The following is a 17,495-nucleotide window of genomic DNA, read 5'->3' on the forward strand; positions in this document are numbered from 1 at the left end:
CTTACTAAAAAGCAAGTCACTATCTCTCATTTCTCTACGGAAGCATAATATTGCGCCATGGCTGTTACCAGTTGTGAGCTTCTATAGTTAAAGATGCTTCTTTATGTTCTTGTTGTTCCTCATTCTCAGCTTATGAAGCTTTTCTGTGAGCTTCTATTTTCACAAATGCACAAAGCACATTGAAATTGATTGTCATCTTGTTTGTGAAAAATTACGCGCTCACATCATTTCCACAACCCATGTCTCTGCTGCACATCAACTAGTCTTCACAAAGGCCTTGGGTCATGAGCATTTCCATTGACTCCTTGGCAAGTTGGATATTACCAACCTTCATGCTCCAGCTTGGAGGGGAGTATTACGATTTGATATGATTTACATTTTTAGTCTTTCTTTCCTTATATATTGTAGACTTGTAGTTAACTGTATGAGATTATTGCGAAGATATTTTTCTTGCTAAACCAATGATTTATGGGATCCAGCTATTAGCACAATTGTATATCAGAAATATAGAGCAATAGACTCGTAATTTTGTCCCATGTTCTCTTGCTCTATATTATGCATAAATATAGAGCAATAAATCTTGTACGTAATGTTTTTTTATAGGGTATGTGTGTGTTTTACATAGGGTATGTGTGTGTTTTACATAGGGTGTGGAGTGTGAGGTAGTAAATAGTGATTGATGCATAAAATTTTTCTATAAAATATTTTACAGTAGATGGTATAAGTTTTATATTTGTTTTAATACTTATACCATCTACTGTAAAATAAATAAATAGAGAAAAAACTTATCAGAAGAATATCTTCACGAATCCATCAATAATTAGTTTAACAAATGAAATGACAAAGTATAAAATCATTAAAAGACAATGAGATAAAGGTCGACGCAATTCCAATGTAATGAAACCTTTAACTTCTAAAATTTAATGATTAAGAAAGGATGACGTGGCATCATAATTTATATGTGATGAAACGTTTAGACTTTGGACATTTGTGATTTGGGAAAAGATAATATCGTATTACAAAATCACAAGAAATATATGTTCTGTTGTAAGAAATGTTACAAGAAACTCTAAGGGGTTGGCCCAAGTGATAAAGGTATTGGTCTTGAGATATCACTCTCTTCAAGATCTAAAGTTTAACATCTCATGAATGCAAACAATCTTTTGAGATCACACCTCTTGATGAAAAGTCAACGATTTAACCAGTTTCGTATAAGGAAACTTCCGATGGTACGATGCATGGGATCAGAGTTTTACTCTGCAGAAATAGGTCCGAAGGACCCTGCTTTGGAGATGTTCCTGGCATTAAAAAAAAAAAAAAAAAAAAAGGAAGAAATGTTACAAGAGATGGGCTTTCAGCTTGATGTGTTTTATGGGCAAATAATACCTTGGCGTTAGATTCTTCATACATCTTATTAAGATTTCCCATTAAAGTTCACGTGATTCTGGTTTAATGTGATCAGATTCAGGTCCATTTTGGTTAAAAGAATAGGCAGGAAAAAAACAAATCCATTTCCTTCTTACTTTCCTGAATCGAACTAATATTTATTCACGAATATAAGCCATGAAACCGTGTGGGATACCATTTACATACTCTCAAGCAGAGGAAAACGCAAATCAACATCATCTGAGGATGTTACAAAGTCAGTTCCCACATCAAAGCAGAACTTTATTTCTTCCGTGTATCATCAAACTTCTTCTGTGTATGTACACTGAAAAACCACACGATGTTGCAAACAAATCCACTAATTTTCTATTAATTTCGAATTTTTCTCCAAACGTAAAGAATCTTCATGATGATGTCGTTACCCTGCAGCGAATAGCAAACCACCAAAAATCTAAGGAATGAGAAACAAAGTCAATGAGATGTCATATCATCTAGGATTTTCAAGGCCTTGGGTTGAAATTGTTGAGCCATGAAAGCTGAGTAAAAAAGAGGAAAAAGTTTACAAATTTGTACCTTTAGATAAGTATGTATGTCTTCTCTTTAGATAAGTCATATCATCTAGGATTTCAATGCCTTGGGTTGAAACTATTGAAGCATGAAAGAAAGCTGAGTAAAAAAGAGGAAAAAGTAGACAAAATTTGTACCTTTAGAGAAGTATGCATGTCTGCTCTTTCTATTATCATCCACCTTCATTGATGCAGCTTCCTTTTCTCTAGCTGCTGCTTCTCTCTTGATTTTTTTAGACTCTACTTCGATGGCTTTTGACAGTGCATCAACCTTCTTCATGAGCATCTGCGGTAGGTTTAGAGGGTGAGATGAGAATTTCGTGTTTTGTTTTGAAGTTTAAAATATTAAGTTTTAATATTATTATTGTTTTGGGATTTGAAAAAGGTGTATTGGGATTTGAAAAAGTTGAATTGTTTATTATATTTTGTATGGAGATTTGAGAAAGGTGTAATAATGAGATGAGATGAGATGAAAATTTTGTGTTTTGTTTTTGGCCCCAAACCTGCCCTAACCTCATGCAATCAGTTGTCTACGAGAGGGAGAGAGAGAGAGAGCATGTGTAGCTGTCTATACCTTTATTTCTTCGTCTTTAGCATTTAAAGTACTGTCTCTTACTTCACAAAGTTTCCTTAAGTTGATGACCTCTCTTTGAAGTCTATCATACAGATATCCTGAGACCACATCTTCATTACTTCCTTCGTTTTGTGGATCCACATTGCTGCCACTTTTGGGTTTGATTTCTGGTGAGGCTGTTGTTTCATCCTCGTTGCCCTTACTGATATTCATGTCTGTGTCTGCCCTTATTTCTGTGTTCTCTTTTTCACTGCTATCAACAACTTTACTTCTAGATGCCCACATGCCTTTTCTCAGCACATTTTCTCCGGAAGAGTTTTTCTTTCTCAAGCTACTTGCTTGTTTTAGGTCTCCTCCAGCAACATTGTCTGTTTCATTTTCCATACTGGGTTGTTGCAATAATAAGCTTCTACTGATGGAAGAAGCCCTTGGCTGGGATGTAGACCTTTTTTTCGTTCCACCATTGCTTGTTAGAAAGCCAAAAATGTTACTGGACTTCTCTGTTCTTGGGGACCCAAAAAACCTTTTAGGATTGACCGAGAAATTCGAGACATCCTTCAAACCTTCTTCAATAATCTTAAGTCTGAGCTTTAATTTATCCTGAAAAAGTTTACATCGGTACAGAAAATTTACTCAATAATTAAAAGCAAGAGATTTAGATTGACTGACTGGAAGATTGAGAGTCATATGTTCACCTTAAGTTGTGCTTCTGCCTTAGCTGTTCTCTCTGATATGGCTAGTTTGTCTCTCAAGCGCTGCATCTCTGCCTACACAAAAAATAGAAACGGAAAAAACTGTCTTCATTTGTATATTTACTCAAGTTGCCACACTAACATTGCTCAGTAGTCTTGTCTATTGTTGTATGATCGATCTTCTAAAGTTACTTGAACTGTTAAATGTGTAAAATATTGGGCTCCTGTAATTTTGCAGGGAAAGAAAATACCTGCAGCAGTCTTCTCTCTTCCATCCATTTTCTGACGGGCATGACCTTATCATTTTCTTCTTTCCACTCATTAGCCACCACAGTTGCAACTCTGTTTGCTAAAACTTTGATTCTTGCTAATTCTCTTTCCAGAGTCCTCTTTTCCTCCTGAGAATTTGGAACCATTTATAGCAATTTGACAAAGTACAAGATACTGTAACCACTGTATATAAGCTTGACACATACATTCAATTCTTCCATCCGCCGTTTGTAGTCACGAATGGAATTTGCTGCAGCCCCACCAGCTAGAATGGCCTCCTCAAGCTCTTGAATCGTTTGACTAAGCTTTTCAACCTCTAAAACCTTTTGGCGATTGGTTTTCTCAAGGATTCTGTTCTCCTCCTGCATGTGGTATTTATAAAACTTGGTTAATGACTCAAAAGCTTGTTATTTCCATCAACAAAACTGGGTGTTTGATGAAGTCATGCCTGGCAAATCTCAATCTGTCTCTTCAATTGGTAGTTATGATTTTGAACTTCCTCTATCATTAAAGCTCTATCTAAAGCACTTCTCAAGAACTTCTCTGCTTCCAATAGAGCTGATTCTTTTGACTTGGTGAGACGTTCCATAGCCTTCTTATCCTCCTGTAATGCTGCAATCTAAAAGGCCAAGAGCAGTGGAAAAGTGCATGCAGTGTGAGCCATAAAAAATGTCGATACACTGCATTGGCTTTCGAAAACAAGGTCCTTTATAAGTTTAAACTGTCAACTCTTACCTCATTTTTGTACATTTTGATTTCAGCTTCAAGAGGAGCAACAACTAACTCAATAGGAACGGAGTCATTGTCTTTTTGATTTGCATACACCCTCCTAAGGGTTGCTTCAGCAGCATGTTGTGCAGCCAATGCATCTTTCTTCTCACTTGTTAGTTTCTTGATTTCAAGGTTCTGTATTGACATGATTGGAATATCTTAGCCTTTATAATTTAACACATATATCAGTAGCTCCAAGAAATCTTGGTAAAGCAGCCTCGACTTACCTTATGTTCAACAAGATTTTCACTGATTCGGAGTTTCTCTTCCGTTTTAGTAACTTCATTTCTGTGCTGTTTAAATAACAAAATAAATATGAACACAAATTTAGTGGTGAACTCCAACAAAGGGCTTTTACTGTACTTGGAATTACATAGTCTGCAATGAATGATGTGTCATGTGTGCAGATCACTGTGAGTGATTATGTCTGGCATGTGATTACCTCTTCTACAGCCTTATCCTTCAGAGCCTCAGTCGCTCTCAAAGCTTTGATTTCTCCCTGGGCAACTCCTAACTCCCTGTCCTTCTCTGAACAATATTAAAAAAAGGTGGAAAAAGGACAGTTATTTCTACGCAAACGTGTTTATCTGCACAGGGGTAGTTTCTAACTTAATATAAACATGTACAATGGTCAAATATTAGCTCTAAAACAGTTAAACAGGTGCCTACAAGGTTTAATATTATAATTTTATGTTATAGAATTAAAATTTAAGACCATTTTTCAGTTTTTTTTAACCTTAATTGTAATGATTAGATAAAAAAGTTGAATATTCAACTTCATGAGTCATTGAACGAATGTGAAAACTTTTTGAAGATCAGGTTTTACCAGAGTTTTGCAAGGGGACCTATGAGGGGATAAAATACACCAGGCCCAAAGTGATTTTAAAGACCCAGCTCATCAAAAGACCATCACTAGAAGATAAAGATATAGAAGATGGGACAAGAAGGGACTAGGGGTGAGGGTTTCAGTAGACAAAAAGTTGTCATGAGAAAGTAGGAAAGGGAGAGAGGGTCAAACACGCCAAGCAGACATCTCTCACCACTACCAAGACCCACACAAGCAGATGGTCAGATAAAAGGGACAGGGTGCCTACGGCTTCGGGAAATTTTTGGTTCATCTTTGACTTCTTTTTCAATCTTCAGGAAGAGAGCTCCAAAGATAACATATTCTTCAGCAAGTAGATCTCCAGCTCTCATTGTATATTGAGAAATGAGAGGCTATGAGAGATTGTAAACAAGCATATTATAGTGGAATCTCTCATTCCCAAACCTCCGTAGACGTAGGCTTAGTGCCAAACCATGTAAATCTGTGAGTTCATCTCTTCTTATTTTCTCTGTATTTAAATATTGTTCATCACTATGAATATATGACCCGACACCGTACAGCCGCACAGAACTACTGTCGGGGGGCTACAAACAACACTAATCGAGACCCAACTCATCTCAACGCATCCCAAGAAATAATCTTTCTTCTCTTCAAGGCCGCACCTTTTTTGGACGTTAACATTACCCATTGAGAAAATGTTTGGATGTAAAAACATTTTAGAAACCTTTGATTTTTTGTTGTTTTATAGAGAATGTAATATATAATTTGAAAAGTAAATTTTTAACTGAAAAAGTTATGGTAACCTGAAGGTGGCGGCCTAGATCGCCCCAAATCATGACACCCATGGTGGGCAGAAAGTGCAGCCAAAACGGGCAACCTAGATCGCACCTCTCTTGGTTTATTTCAATAAATTAATGTTTGGGAGAAGTATTTCTGAATATTTTTTGAGTATTTTTAAAATTTCTAGAGAGTTTTCCTAAACAATTGATTTTATCATTTTCTCTCGTCTTCTATTATGAAGGGTCCTAAACTTCACACTGTACATGTTTTATATTTGGGAATAAAACTATCTAAGATCGATGTTTGTTTGCCAAGTATGCATAAAGTAATAAATTTAAGCGTGAGTTTTGAAAAGCATGTTCTATATATATATATATATATATATATATATATATGTATGTATGTTTGTGTGTATCCTTCTCTCAAGATTTCTTGGTTGTCCCTTGTATATATTTATTTATTTTATGAGAAATAATTTATATAGTTTTAAAGTGTGCAAGTCTCGTACAATCCTGTTAAAAGATAAATTTAAGATCTAACAAAAAAATAATCTTATAATAAACCTAATTTTTTTCAAAATAAACGAAATTTGTACACTCTAATATTATATTTAGTATTACTATTATTTTCTAGTTTGAGTTTTCTACGTTCTTTCAAGGGGTGGGTCTTGTCCTTGTTTGCAACACATGACTCTAAGCTAGCATGGTGTCAGCCTCCACAACCGTTAGAAGACACTTAGGGCATGCTTGTATACCATGAGAATTTTAAGAATTCTTAAAATTTCTCATAATTTTATTTATAAATATCATTCAAATAAAAAATACTTTTTAATTTCAAAATTTTAACTTTTTCATTTAATCATTACTTAATCATTATTCAAACACAAAAATCAATATAATTTTTATAAATTCCAAAATAAAACACAAAAACCAAAACAATTTTTACAAACTTCAAAACAAAAATTATATTAAAAAATTATATTTTTTAACATTATAGTATTTTATTCAATTTTTTCTCTCCTCTTTCAAAATCTAATAAAATATATTTACTTAAATTATTTCGTTACTATTTAAGAATTATGAGATAATCTCTAAACAAGCCTTTAAAATGGCTCATAGAAATGTTTTGAAATAGTAAATACTTTTTCAGGTAAAAATGAACTAGTATAATATCAGCTAGGGTCTTTGGTTTTGACCCTAATATATTATATATTTACTACTAATAAACAAAATTATTCAGGTCCCGATTTTAAACATTTTCGAGAGTTTAATACTCGAGGGAGTTTTTTTTTTTTTGCTTGGGAGAGGGGATTTCGAACTCCATACCTCCATTTTTCAAGGTTAGAGTTATCTCAATCAACCCACGTATTTTTAACCAGATTTGAGGGAGTTTATGGAAGTTTTTTTTAGGTGAAACATTAATGGAGGGTGGAATTCACATTCTTAGGCAATAAGGCCGCATGCATGGATTCTATGCAGAAAACAAATCATTTCCAAAAGACAAGGATTGCCGAGAAGACGATATATGCATATGTACACGTATATACGTACGCTACAGTAGGATGGATATGAACCCCTGAATCATCCTTGCAAATCCAACCAAGAAAGCTGATAGAGTTTAAAATTCCTTCATATTTTGATCCCAAAACAAAAAGGTTTAAACTTTATAACGGGAAGAATAAAATAAAAGAACCAAAACAGATATACAAAGAGAACAACAACAAGAGAAATACTGATCAAACTTAAGATGACAGGGTTCGTTTATACGAACTTATGCAGAAACAACATTCAACTTCTATCGAACCAAAAAAACTAAACATCAAACTCAACTCACTGTAGCAATGAAGACATTGCAGACTTAAAAAAGAAAATGTGTGAACGTGTGTGTACTGTACTGTTAGAGAAGAAGAGAGAAACCTCTGAGTAAATTCTGCAAACGATTGAGCTCCAAAACTAAAGGGTCTGAGTGGGAAAGAGAGGCATCTTCACTTCCTAAAAAGCTTCCCATCTTGATCTTTTACTTTCTTCTAATTCTCTGGTGCTTTAAAAATGCTACTAGGAAGACACAAAGTCCAACAGCAAGAGCAATCCAAGTCCTGGGTTTTAATGGGTGATGATGAATCTCAAAGGAGCCAGCTGCTTTTATTTGAGAGAGGATGATTCAAGAGTCCTATCTTGCAAGGAATTGACCGCAAAGAGTGGGATTGTCTTCCCTTTTTGTGAAGCAAAATTTTGAAAGGTGCAGATCATCACAAGCCGGCCTCGCCGGCTGGTTTACCTCTCTCTCTCTCTCTCTCTCTTCCGTCCTCATGACAGTAACGGTTACTTCGCCTTTATCATGATGTTTAAAATTTATTTTTGAACGTCACAATCTTGAACTACTTGTTAATCTAGAAAGTAATATCTCTACCAGAAAATATAGTGAGTGGGGTACAAAATTCATGCTTTTTCAACGGTACTATTTCAGGATGACTCTTTCTAATTTATTGCATTTGCATTTAATTGTGCTTAATTTAAGATAAATGTGAAATGCTTTACGACCTAATCTCTTTTGGACCATCCAACGATGGTCATGCTTATTTATATTATTCAAGAGAATGTCTAAGGTCCTATTATTGCCATTTGTTGCTACTTGCACACCATTTTGGATATCCCGAGTTCCTACCTGAACTCTAGAGCGTGAGAGAAATATATATTGAGTAATGTTATATATAGTCGTATAATACGCAAGTATCGTGTAATTGTATTGATCGAAAAAAAGTAGAGTCCACTATTAAAAAATTAATTTTTTTTCATATAAGTTTTGTATTTACCCACTTTTTTAAAAATGATTGCGGGACACTTGCGCAGTACTCTACGACTGCAACTATCATTTCTCATATAATAAAAATCGTATCGAAAAAAAAAAAAAACCTTGAAGTCTTGAGTGAGAAAGATAGATCAAAACCCCTCACATTTTTATCCTACAAAAAACCTCCTCATATATATTCTTGATTTTTTTATCATATAAACTAAAATCCAAATGAGGATTTTTTTTTTTTTCCTTTTTGAGCAAATAAGGAAATATTAAAAAAAAGCAAATTAAATATGTACAAACCATATCTAGTTAGAAAATCAAATTCTCACCAAAAAAGCTAAAAATAATAATTATGATCATACCCATCTGGATTTTTGTCCTCTCTTGATGATAGTTCTATATAAATATATATATATATATATATATATTCATTTTTATTATCCACTAAAAAATGAATTTTGTGTTAAAGAAAAGGAAAATGCTAAATATATTTAAGAAAAACTTATAAAAAACTTATTTCTCCGCATGTCAGTTATTAATATATTGAAAATCATGAAATTCAAAATTCAAAATTTAAATTTAAAAAAAAAATAAAAAATGAGTTTTGTAAATAAAAATGTAAATAAAACAGTAAGTATATGTAATACTACTCTAAAGAAAAATGTATTTATCAACTGAACGGCTGAAGTACTCATTAATTTTGCAAATGATAAGGAGAAAAGAGACTGCTATATGTCTTATCATAATCGAACTAATAATTAAAATGATAGATGGAAAGCTATATATAATTTTTTATAATGATGTAATTCAATTGCTTAAGCGATAAATCCGTCCATAAAATATTTAAACCTTGATTTTTTTCAACTTGGTGTAAATCGCTCATAAAGATTTTGAATCAAAATTAAGGAAATGAGGTATTCATGACTGTGGATAGAAAGTGATCATCCAAATTAAAGTGGCTTCAAAGATTTACATATTATTATATCGATCTCTCTCTAATTATATATGTAATTAACGGACCTATTCATGATCATCATCATCTTTGCTTAAAAGCATGATCATGATTAATTGGATATTAGAAAATTATTTGAAGCTCCAGCTATGATTTTGGACACATCCATTTGACCAATTTTGAGTTGTACGTGTGAGTATTGCTAGGTGACAAAAGGAAGATTTCACCAACACCCAATTCCCCTTTAAAATAGTGAAAGACCATGACCAAACCCTAGTAGCTTGAACCAAAACAGTCAAAAGGTTTCTTGATTAATATTTAAAAGATCTGGGGTTTCTATGTTAATTAAATTTTTGTTTTCTTGGCTGAGTTTCAGATTACAACAGGATTTGAAAGTGATATGATTTTGAATAAAAAAAAAAAAAAAAGAGAGAGAAACTGATATGATTCATATAATAAGATTAGATTCTTCTAAAGGAGGTTTATGATTTGGGTGCAAATTTATGGAATGAAGCCATTGATCATTGTAAGGATTGCAGAAGGATTACCCTTTTTTTGTTTTATATATATATATATATAGGGCAGTGCTAGCGTGTCGCCCAGTTTTGACTACCGGGCGTGTCCGTTAGCACAAATATTCTTTTTCATTTTTTTATATTTTCTTAACATATTCAAATATTTAAAAATAAATAAAAAAATATATCAATATATTAAAAATCACTTCTTTAATCATGAAATAAAAAAATAAAAATATATTTAAATATAGGAGCTATCAAGATGAGGTAAGCCAGACATACTATCATTTTTCATATATACAGAGAGAGAGCTAGGAATTTTGCTAATCTTCTAGCCATTGGACACGGTTAATTTGTTTGAGGTGATTTGTCAACTTCTTTCATGTTACGAACAAAATAAAAGAAGGAAAGAAAAAAAAATGATATTTATGATATAGAATGTGTAAGTGTCACATACTTATTTTTGAAAAAATAAGTAAATATAGAACTCACATGAAAATAAATAATAGACTTTATTCTTTTTTATAAAAAATATATAGTAATTATTCAACTCATGACTATATGTAGCATTATTTAAAAAAATTGACAATTATTGATGGTTTAGGGATGCGAACCAGGGAGGGCCTTTCTTGATATATTCTATTGAAATTGGTTCTATAATTACGAAAAAGTATTAATATTTTAATATTTGTATAATTATAAAGGATTCAATAATAAGTAGTGTATTATTGATAGACAAGCCTTTGAATTTTATTTGCCCAACATGTGGATGAACGAAGGAAGCCAACATTATATTCACGGCCCAATTGTTTTGGGCTTTCCTCACTCCAACTAGTTACAATATTTTAAGGTTTTGGAGGATTGTAGAGAAATAAAAATAAAAATAAAAGTCTTTTTGTTTTATTTTAATAAAAGGGGCACTGGCACGTGTGCTCGTGAAAGCTTTAAAAGCTGCTTCAACAGAAGTCTTGTGCACATATTAAGCTTATGTCTATGAAAAACTCTATTTGCAAGTTGCCACCGGTAGAACCTGGTGAGCCGGGTGTACTACTTATCGAGATAGTAGTAGGGGTGTAAGTTGAAATCGGAGGATTGTAAAACCGGTTCAGTCCGATACCGATTTTTAAAATGTGAAAACTGGCCGGTTCTGATCCGATTCCGATTTTAGGATTTTTCGAACTGGACCGGATCGGTTGATAAAAAAAAAATATTTATATTATTGTATATATAAGTTTTATACAAAATATTTTTTATATATAAGTTTTATATATTATGTATAATTATAATTTTTTATGTGAAAGTTTTATATATAATTATATATATTTATATATGAAATAAATTCTTATTATAATTTATAAATTATTCCATAAAATGTTAATACTAAATCATTAAAAGTTTATAACTAATACTAATATTAAATATATAGTTTATAACTAATACTAATATATAACTTATAATAAAAGTATAAAATAATATTTTTTAAATTAGTTTTTTTTTTTTTTATAAACAAATTTATAATAACAAATTGTGAAACTTACATTTTTAAAAAATAGGAAAACCGGACCGAACCGGACCGGAAACCGGTAAAACCAGAAGTACCGGTTTAGGAGGGTAACCGGTGCGTAATCGGTTTTGAAAAATACAAAACCGGTACATACTGGTTTGGTCCTAGATTTTGTCCAAAACCGGACCGGACCGGACCGGTTACACTCCTAGATAGTAGGGACTTGAAGGGATGCTGCTTGGGGACAATACAAAAATAGAGACTGAGCAGAAAGAGCTTCCAAACCTTTTAAACGTTTTGAATGACTCTCGAATTGCACATTTTCGATATAGGTGTGACGAATCTTTCAACTTTGGGACGACTCCCTGACCTTTGCTTGGGTTGGCCCTTATGAGTGACTACCCTAAGAAATCAGACTTATGCTCAGTTCTCTTGTTCTTGTTTCATAAGCAAATGCAGCAACCTAGTGGTATAGTGAGTGAGCTCTCTGGATGTTGCTTTATCGACCTTTTTTACCGCATCAACCTTCTCCCTCATAGCATCTATCGTCTGATTGACTTTTTTAACATTCACGAATCAAAAAATAAAATAAAAAGACAGTGTCTAAATTATAGAAGTTGCTTTCTCTACTTGAGATGAATGGAAGGCTTCCAACTGACTTAATTTTTTTTTTTTTTTAATGTAAAAGTTGATCAAGTTTACGTATCTAGGTGTATATATTGGCATGGGATTTGTTGTTTCCATCGCAATGTAGTACGTATAGTGAATGGAATCTAAAAAACTTTGCAATTGGCATTCGGTAATGTTCGAAAGTTCTATTTTCCTTTAAGGTCTTTTTTTTTTTAGGTTTTGAACGATGAGGATTCAAATAATTAAAGTTACAAACCTGCATGTTGTTGTATCTGTTGAAGGTCTTGAATTAAGCAAAGTGGGCATGAGAACTGTGTTGGACCGATCAAAATGTGAGCAGGGGTAGGAATCCAATACTGTCCCTTGTTGAGCCTATTTGAGGGATACCTAGAAACAAGAGTGACTCCATCTTTATCAGAGATCTTTGTGGAGGAGAACCTTCAGATCAAATTAGCAGAAGTAGGGCTTGGAAGCCCTAAATGAAGAGCCAATGCGATAGTGTCTTCATGATCTGCATATGTACTAGAGAACAAGCTTCTTCTTTCTCCTTGATATTCTTGTCCACTTTCGCCAAGGTGTATCATGCTAGCTAGGAACTTGCAGACCGGGAAGAGCGTAGCGATGAAGGTGGAGGGGAAGGAGATTGCAGATGCATGAATCAAGAAAAATGAGATTATTAAATGCTAACGTGTCAGCCGGTTGCACAGTGATTCCCCTGGCCGATTATATCTAAACCTGATTTATACTTTATATTCCTTCAATGTTAATAGAAAGAATAATATTAGATATATTTTTAGAATGTATAAATTTCGTATATTTTTTTTAAAAAAAAAATTGATAAATCTAGAATTTATATAAAAAAATCATTTTGTTAATAATAAATCTTATTTTTTTTAAATGAATTGCACGAGACTTTGATACCATAGAATAAAACTAGTTACAACAAAATGAAATGGAAAATTTATTTTTTATTCTATTGCCAACATATCTTGTTTGTATTACGTACGCTGAAAACGTAAATCTTGGACGTTTCGATTGTATTGTATCAATATTTGTTGAATAATGAAATTCAAGCTGATCAATTGGCAAATGATCTGTCAGTATAGTCACCAGCTCAAGCCACATCAGCATCCGATGGTGATTGTTGAAGAAGAGAAGAACCTAGAGGCAAAGGAAAGAAACGTGGTGAAAATAAGGAAGATTGAGATGACACCAGAAGGCTATAGAAGATTGCAATCTGTTTTGCATAGCTCACTGTTTCTATTATAGGATAGAATATTCTTCCTGTAAAGGATTGTTTAAGTAATAGGTGGCGCTTTTCCTTTTCTTACACATAGCATTGTAAATTATATAAATTGAAAAGTCTACGAATCAATAAAGTAACACTCAAATTCTCAAAATTCTTTCTTTTGTTATAGACTTAGGTTTTGTTCGGTTATTGAACTTAATTTAATTTAATATTTAAATATTTAATTTTTAAATTATTAAATTTATTCTAATTTAAAATCTTATTATATATAATTTTTTATAAAAAGTATTAAATTCATCTTAATATTTAAACATATTTTAAATTTAGTTTAGATGGATCTCATATAATTTTCTTTATTATTAAATTTATTACTATTCATAAAAAAATTTAATTCAATTAAACTCAGTTCAACATGATCTAAACGTAACTTTAGACTAGATTCCTCGATCGAGTGGCACGTCAAAGGAGTTGTTTGCTTTCCGGAAGCCTTTGAAGAAAGTTATCCTTTTACTTGAAGAACAAGTACATGCAATAGCCCGGATAAACCTCAATTCTTCTGGCTGAATTAATCTTTTTCCTGGATTCCATTATAAACACGTTTGAATAAAAGGTTATTCCTTTCCTGAATTTTAATCTTCATCTTAATCGGAAAAATGACCACTTGGTGAGGTACAGTTAGGAAACCTAGCAATCAAGCAATCGAGATTTCCTACAATTTTCTAACCCAAATACCCATTTTTAAAAAAATAAATAAAAATCAAAGAGAAATAAATAAAATAAGCGAACCCAATTAAGTCTATTAAATGCTGTCATTGGGCAATGTAGAAACCGGCATTTTGAGGACGCAGAAGCGGGTATATGTATTACAGGACAATAATAGATTTATTATATTTTTAGAAATATAATTGGGGCACAAAAGTATATGTATTGGGGCACAAAAGTAAAATTCCCAAAACCTTCTAACACGAACGAAATCTCGTCGCTATAGATAGGTTTTCTCCACGGTTTTTCACCCGCCCCCCCTTAATCTCGTAATATATGGCAGAAGTTATTGCGACGGGAGAGTTTTGTGCCATAAGTCCACTATTTCCCACCAGTGGTAGTCATGGAGGAAGAAATCGTGGGGGAATCCTAAATTTCTTGTAGTGATAGCCTTTGGTTCTCTTTCCCAGTTTGCAACTCAAACTCAGGGTGCAAAAACGGGTGAAGAAATCTTAGATTATGTTCAAGGCCCTCCACAACATACTCAAGAGCCCCGAAAGTTTGAGCAAACTTAGGAGGTTCTACTTTCAATTAGCTTAAAATCGATGATGATCAAGTTGTCATACAAATCTTCTGTAAATCAAGATTTCCTTATTGATCAAGTTGATCTTAATAAGATTCATTCCATGATAACAAGTTTTCAAGGATTTCATGATTAAATCGATGTCTCGATCGAGTTCCTTCATGTACCATACTTGCATATATATTCTTTAAACTTGCATTTTCATCATATATATGTTGCTCCCTTAATTACTCTTTTTCTGTAGCATGCAGTTCTTCGATTGATCTCTAGTGAAGAGCCTTGGGTAAAAAACATGGAACTGCATGCTTTATGCTAGCTCTGACATGCATGCAGTACTTGTTCTATTGAGTAATTAGAAATCTATTTGCAAGCCTATTTTTTGGCAAACTCAATACTTAATCTAACTTTTGGTTCTGAACATCATCTCCATGCATGCATGTATATATATATATATATATATATGGTGGTCCGTATTGGGAATTTGGAAATTGGGACAGCTTGGTCATGTTTGGCTGCAAGGAATTACGAATTAATTAAGGCACACATGGAAAAGTTTGAGTCGATCGGGAGGATCGAGCTAGCATGCATATGGTGTCTTTGATTTAATTTCTGTCTATAACTACAAGGGCGCATTATTCAAGGCCAGAGAGATTTGCTGCTTAAGAGCTGATTAAATTAAAGTTGGCACTCTTTTCTTAATTTTATCGTTTCTCAATATTGAAATTCGATAAAATAAAATAAAAAATTAGAAAAAAAAAATCTTACACGAAGTGCAGTTACGACGACACGTCATATATATTATTTTCGAATATCCAAATCTGTATCTGTGAGGTAATATAATGATATATAGCTAGCTTTGGACGTTAATTAACTAATATCAACTACGTACAACATAAATGCTTTATTTTTTATGATTTTTTTTTTTCTTTAAAAAAGGTCATTTTTGACATAGAAGGTCGTTTTTTTTTTATCACCGATGCTTCGAATCTACTTTCAAATATATTTAAAGAAATGATAGTTATAGTGAATGTGCAAGCGTCGTCGCACAATCATTTAAAAAAAAAGAATATATACGGAATCTACATGAAAAAAAAATTAATTTTTTAATTGTAGATTTCACTTTTTATCAAAGCGACTGTGCAGCGCTTACGCATTTTACGACTTCATATAACGTTACTCTTTGAAGATTTTCCTAATTTATATGTCACTTTCCCATTTTAAATTCTAGAATCTAATCAAGATATCTAGAGTATCCAAAAATAGATATATATTACGTGCTTATCTAGTTTATAAGAAGAATTTTTAATTCTATGTGTTGGTTTTATGCTTGACACAATATCCAATGGACCAATATGCATATTCTCATAGCACTGGCATTAGTCTAGTTAAATGACAGTGCATCTCTAAATTCTGCCTAATTACTGTTAAAATGATTTGTATTGAACTAGTCAAAAGTCATTAGCTTCACTTTTGAATTATAGTAACTCCAAAAGCTTCTCCAAATTTAGCTTAACACTTTTCATCTCCAAAAGCTTTTTTTATTATTCTAAAATTTCTTCATCCCCACCACGCATGGCACGTCTTCACAAGACTTTGTCTATAGACCATTATCCGGACTTCATGAGTGATTTAGATTTAGAAATGAGTTGAAATGTTTTGTGAATAATAAAATAAAAGTTAAATTATTTATTATCTTTTATGTGAAAATTTAGAAAAGTTGTTTTGAAATTTAAAAAAATTAAATTGTTTATTATATTTTGTGTGAAAATTTAAAAAAATTATAATGATGAGATTAGATGAGTTGACGTGGGTTGAGATGGGTTAGGAATAAAAACGTATATTCTTCTACCCGATTACGTGTATCTTTATCCTGTGTAGTCCAGTTTAGTTTAATATTCAGCGTTTCATATGAAAAAAAAAATTAAAAAAACTTATAAAAAAAAAATCCGTTGGACAGGATTGTGAAGACAAATCCAGACTTTTCATTAGTAGTTTTAAGTAAGATAAATTAATGTCCCTTTTGCAAAATATGGACATTAATTAAAATTGAAGTCAATTTGTAAAATATGAAAAAAAAAATTATTATTAAAATTTATAATGCATGGAATATGAATTAGTATCTTGAATAGTTTGGATTTAGCCGAAACTTCTAGATGTAGCCAAATTTGAGCCTGGCAATGCTCTTACGTGTGGCCCAATCAAATTGTATAGGGCCATCTCATCCACAATTTCAGGACTAACCTTTCTCCGCAAGATTGAAAATGTACGTTTACATGAATCACGCCTCTTTTTCAGTCGGTCATCCCTGTTTTAAGCAATGGAGTTGAAATTCTTTTGTATAATATTTAACAAATTAAATAATCTCTCCTTCAATAATCAATTGGTTAACTAAAAGTTAATCAGTGCTATTTTCATCTTGGGATAACTTTTAGTCACTAGAATGAGTCGGACCTCTCATGCCAATAGCCCTTGGCCCGAACGGCACCAGTACCCCTGATCCTTAGAGACCATGCATGGGGCGGCCTATAGTTGTGGCCTTTGGGGTTCAATCTCCCCTAGTCTCTCTACTAGGACAGTAGTCCCTCAAAAAGAAGCTGCTCTCATGAACTCCACCACCTCAAAAAGAAAAAGAAAAGGAAAGCTTGGAATTGAGGCAATATCATGTGATGGGTGAACCTTGGACCAACCACAACGTTCTT

The 17,495-nt window shown here is 32.7% G+C and overlaps 1 protein-coding gene across 2 annotated transcripts; it reads right to left on the reverse strand.

Moving 5' to 3' along the window:
- Positions 1-1,523: 1,523 nt before the first annotated feature.
- On the reverse strand, positions 1,524-8,159 carry LOC108993315 (microtubule-associated protein 70-5-like). 2 transcript variants are annotated; one of them, XM_035689665.1, is made up of 12 exons: positions 7,782-8,159; positions 4,702-4,787; positions 4,487-4,552; positions 4,224-4,394; positions 3,937-4,107; positions 3,695-3,850; positions 3,470-3,616; positions 3,222-3,293; positions 2,527-3,126; positions 2,134-2,238; positions 1,960-2,031; positions 1,524-1,809 (listed from the first exon to the last, which is right to left on the reverse strand). In XM_035689665.1, exons 1-11 carry the CDS (start codon positions 7,870-7,872, stop codon positions 2,005-2,007), a joined length of 1,692 nt encoding a protein of 563 aa, XP_035545558.1. In that variant the 5' UTR covers positions 7,873-8,159; the 3' UTR covers positions 1,524-1,809; positions 1,960-2,004. The 2 variants fall into 2 exon arrangements, with proteins under 2 accessions (XP_035545558.1, XP_018823739.1); XM_018968194.2 differs by lacking the exon at positions 1,960-2,031 and having other exon boundaries at positions 2,091-2,238.
- Positions 8,160-17,495: the final 9,336 nt, after the last annotated feature.

Source organism: Juglans regia, chromosome 4 (assembly GCF_001411555.2).
Source record: "Juglans regia cultivar Chandler chromosome 4, Walnut 2.0, whole genome shotgun sequence".
Classification (NCBI taxonomy): Eukaryota; Viridiplantae; Streptophyta; class Magnoliopsida; order Fagales; family Juglandaceae; genus Juglans; species Juglans regia.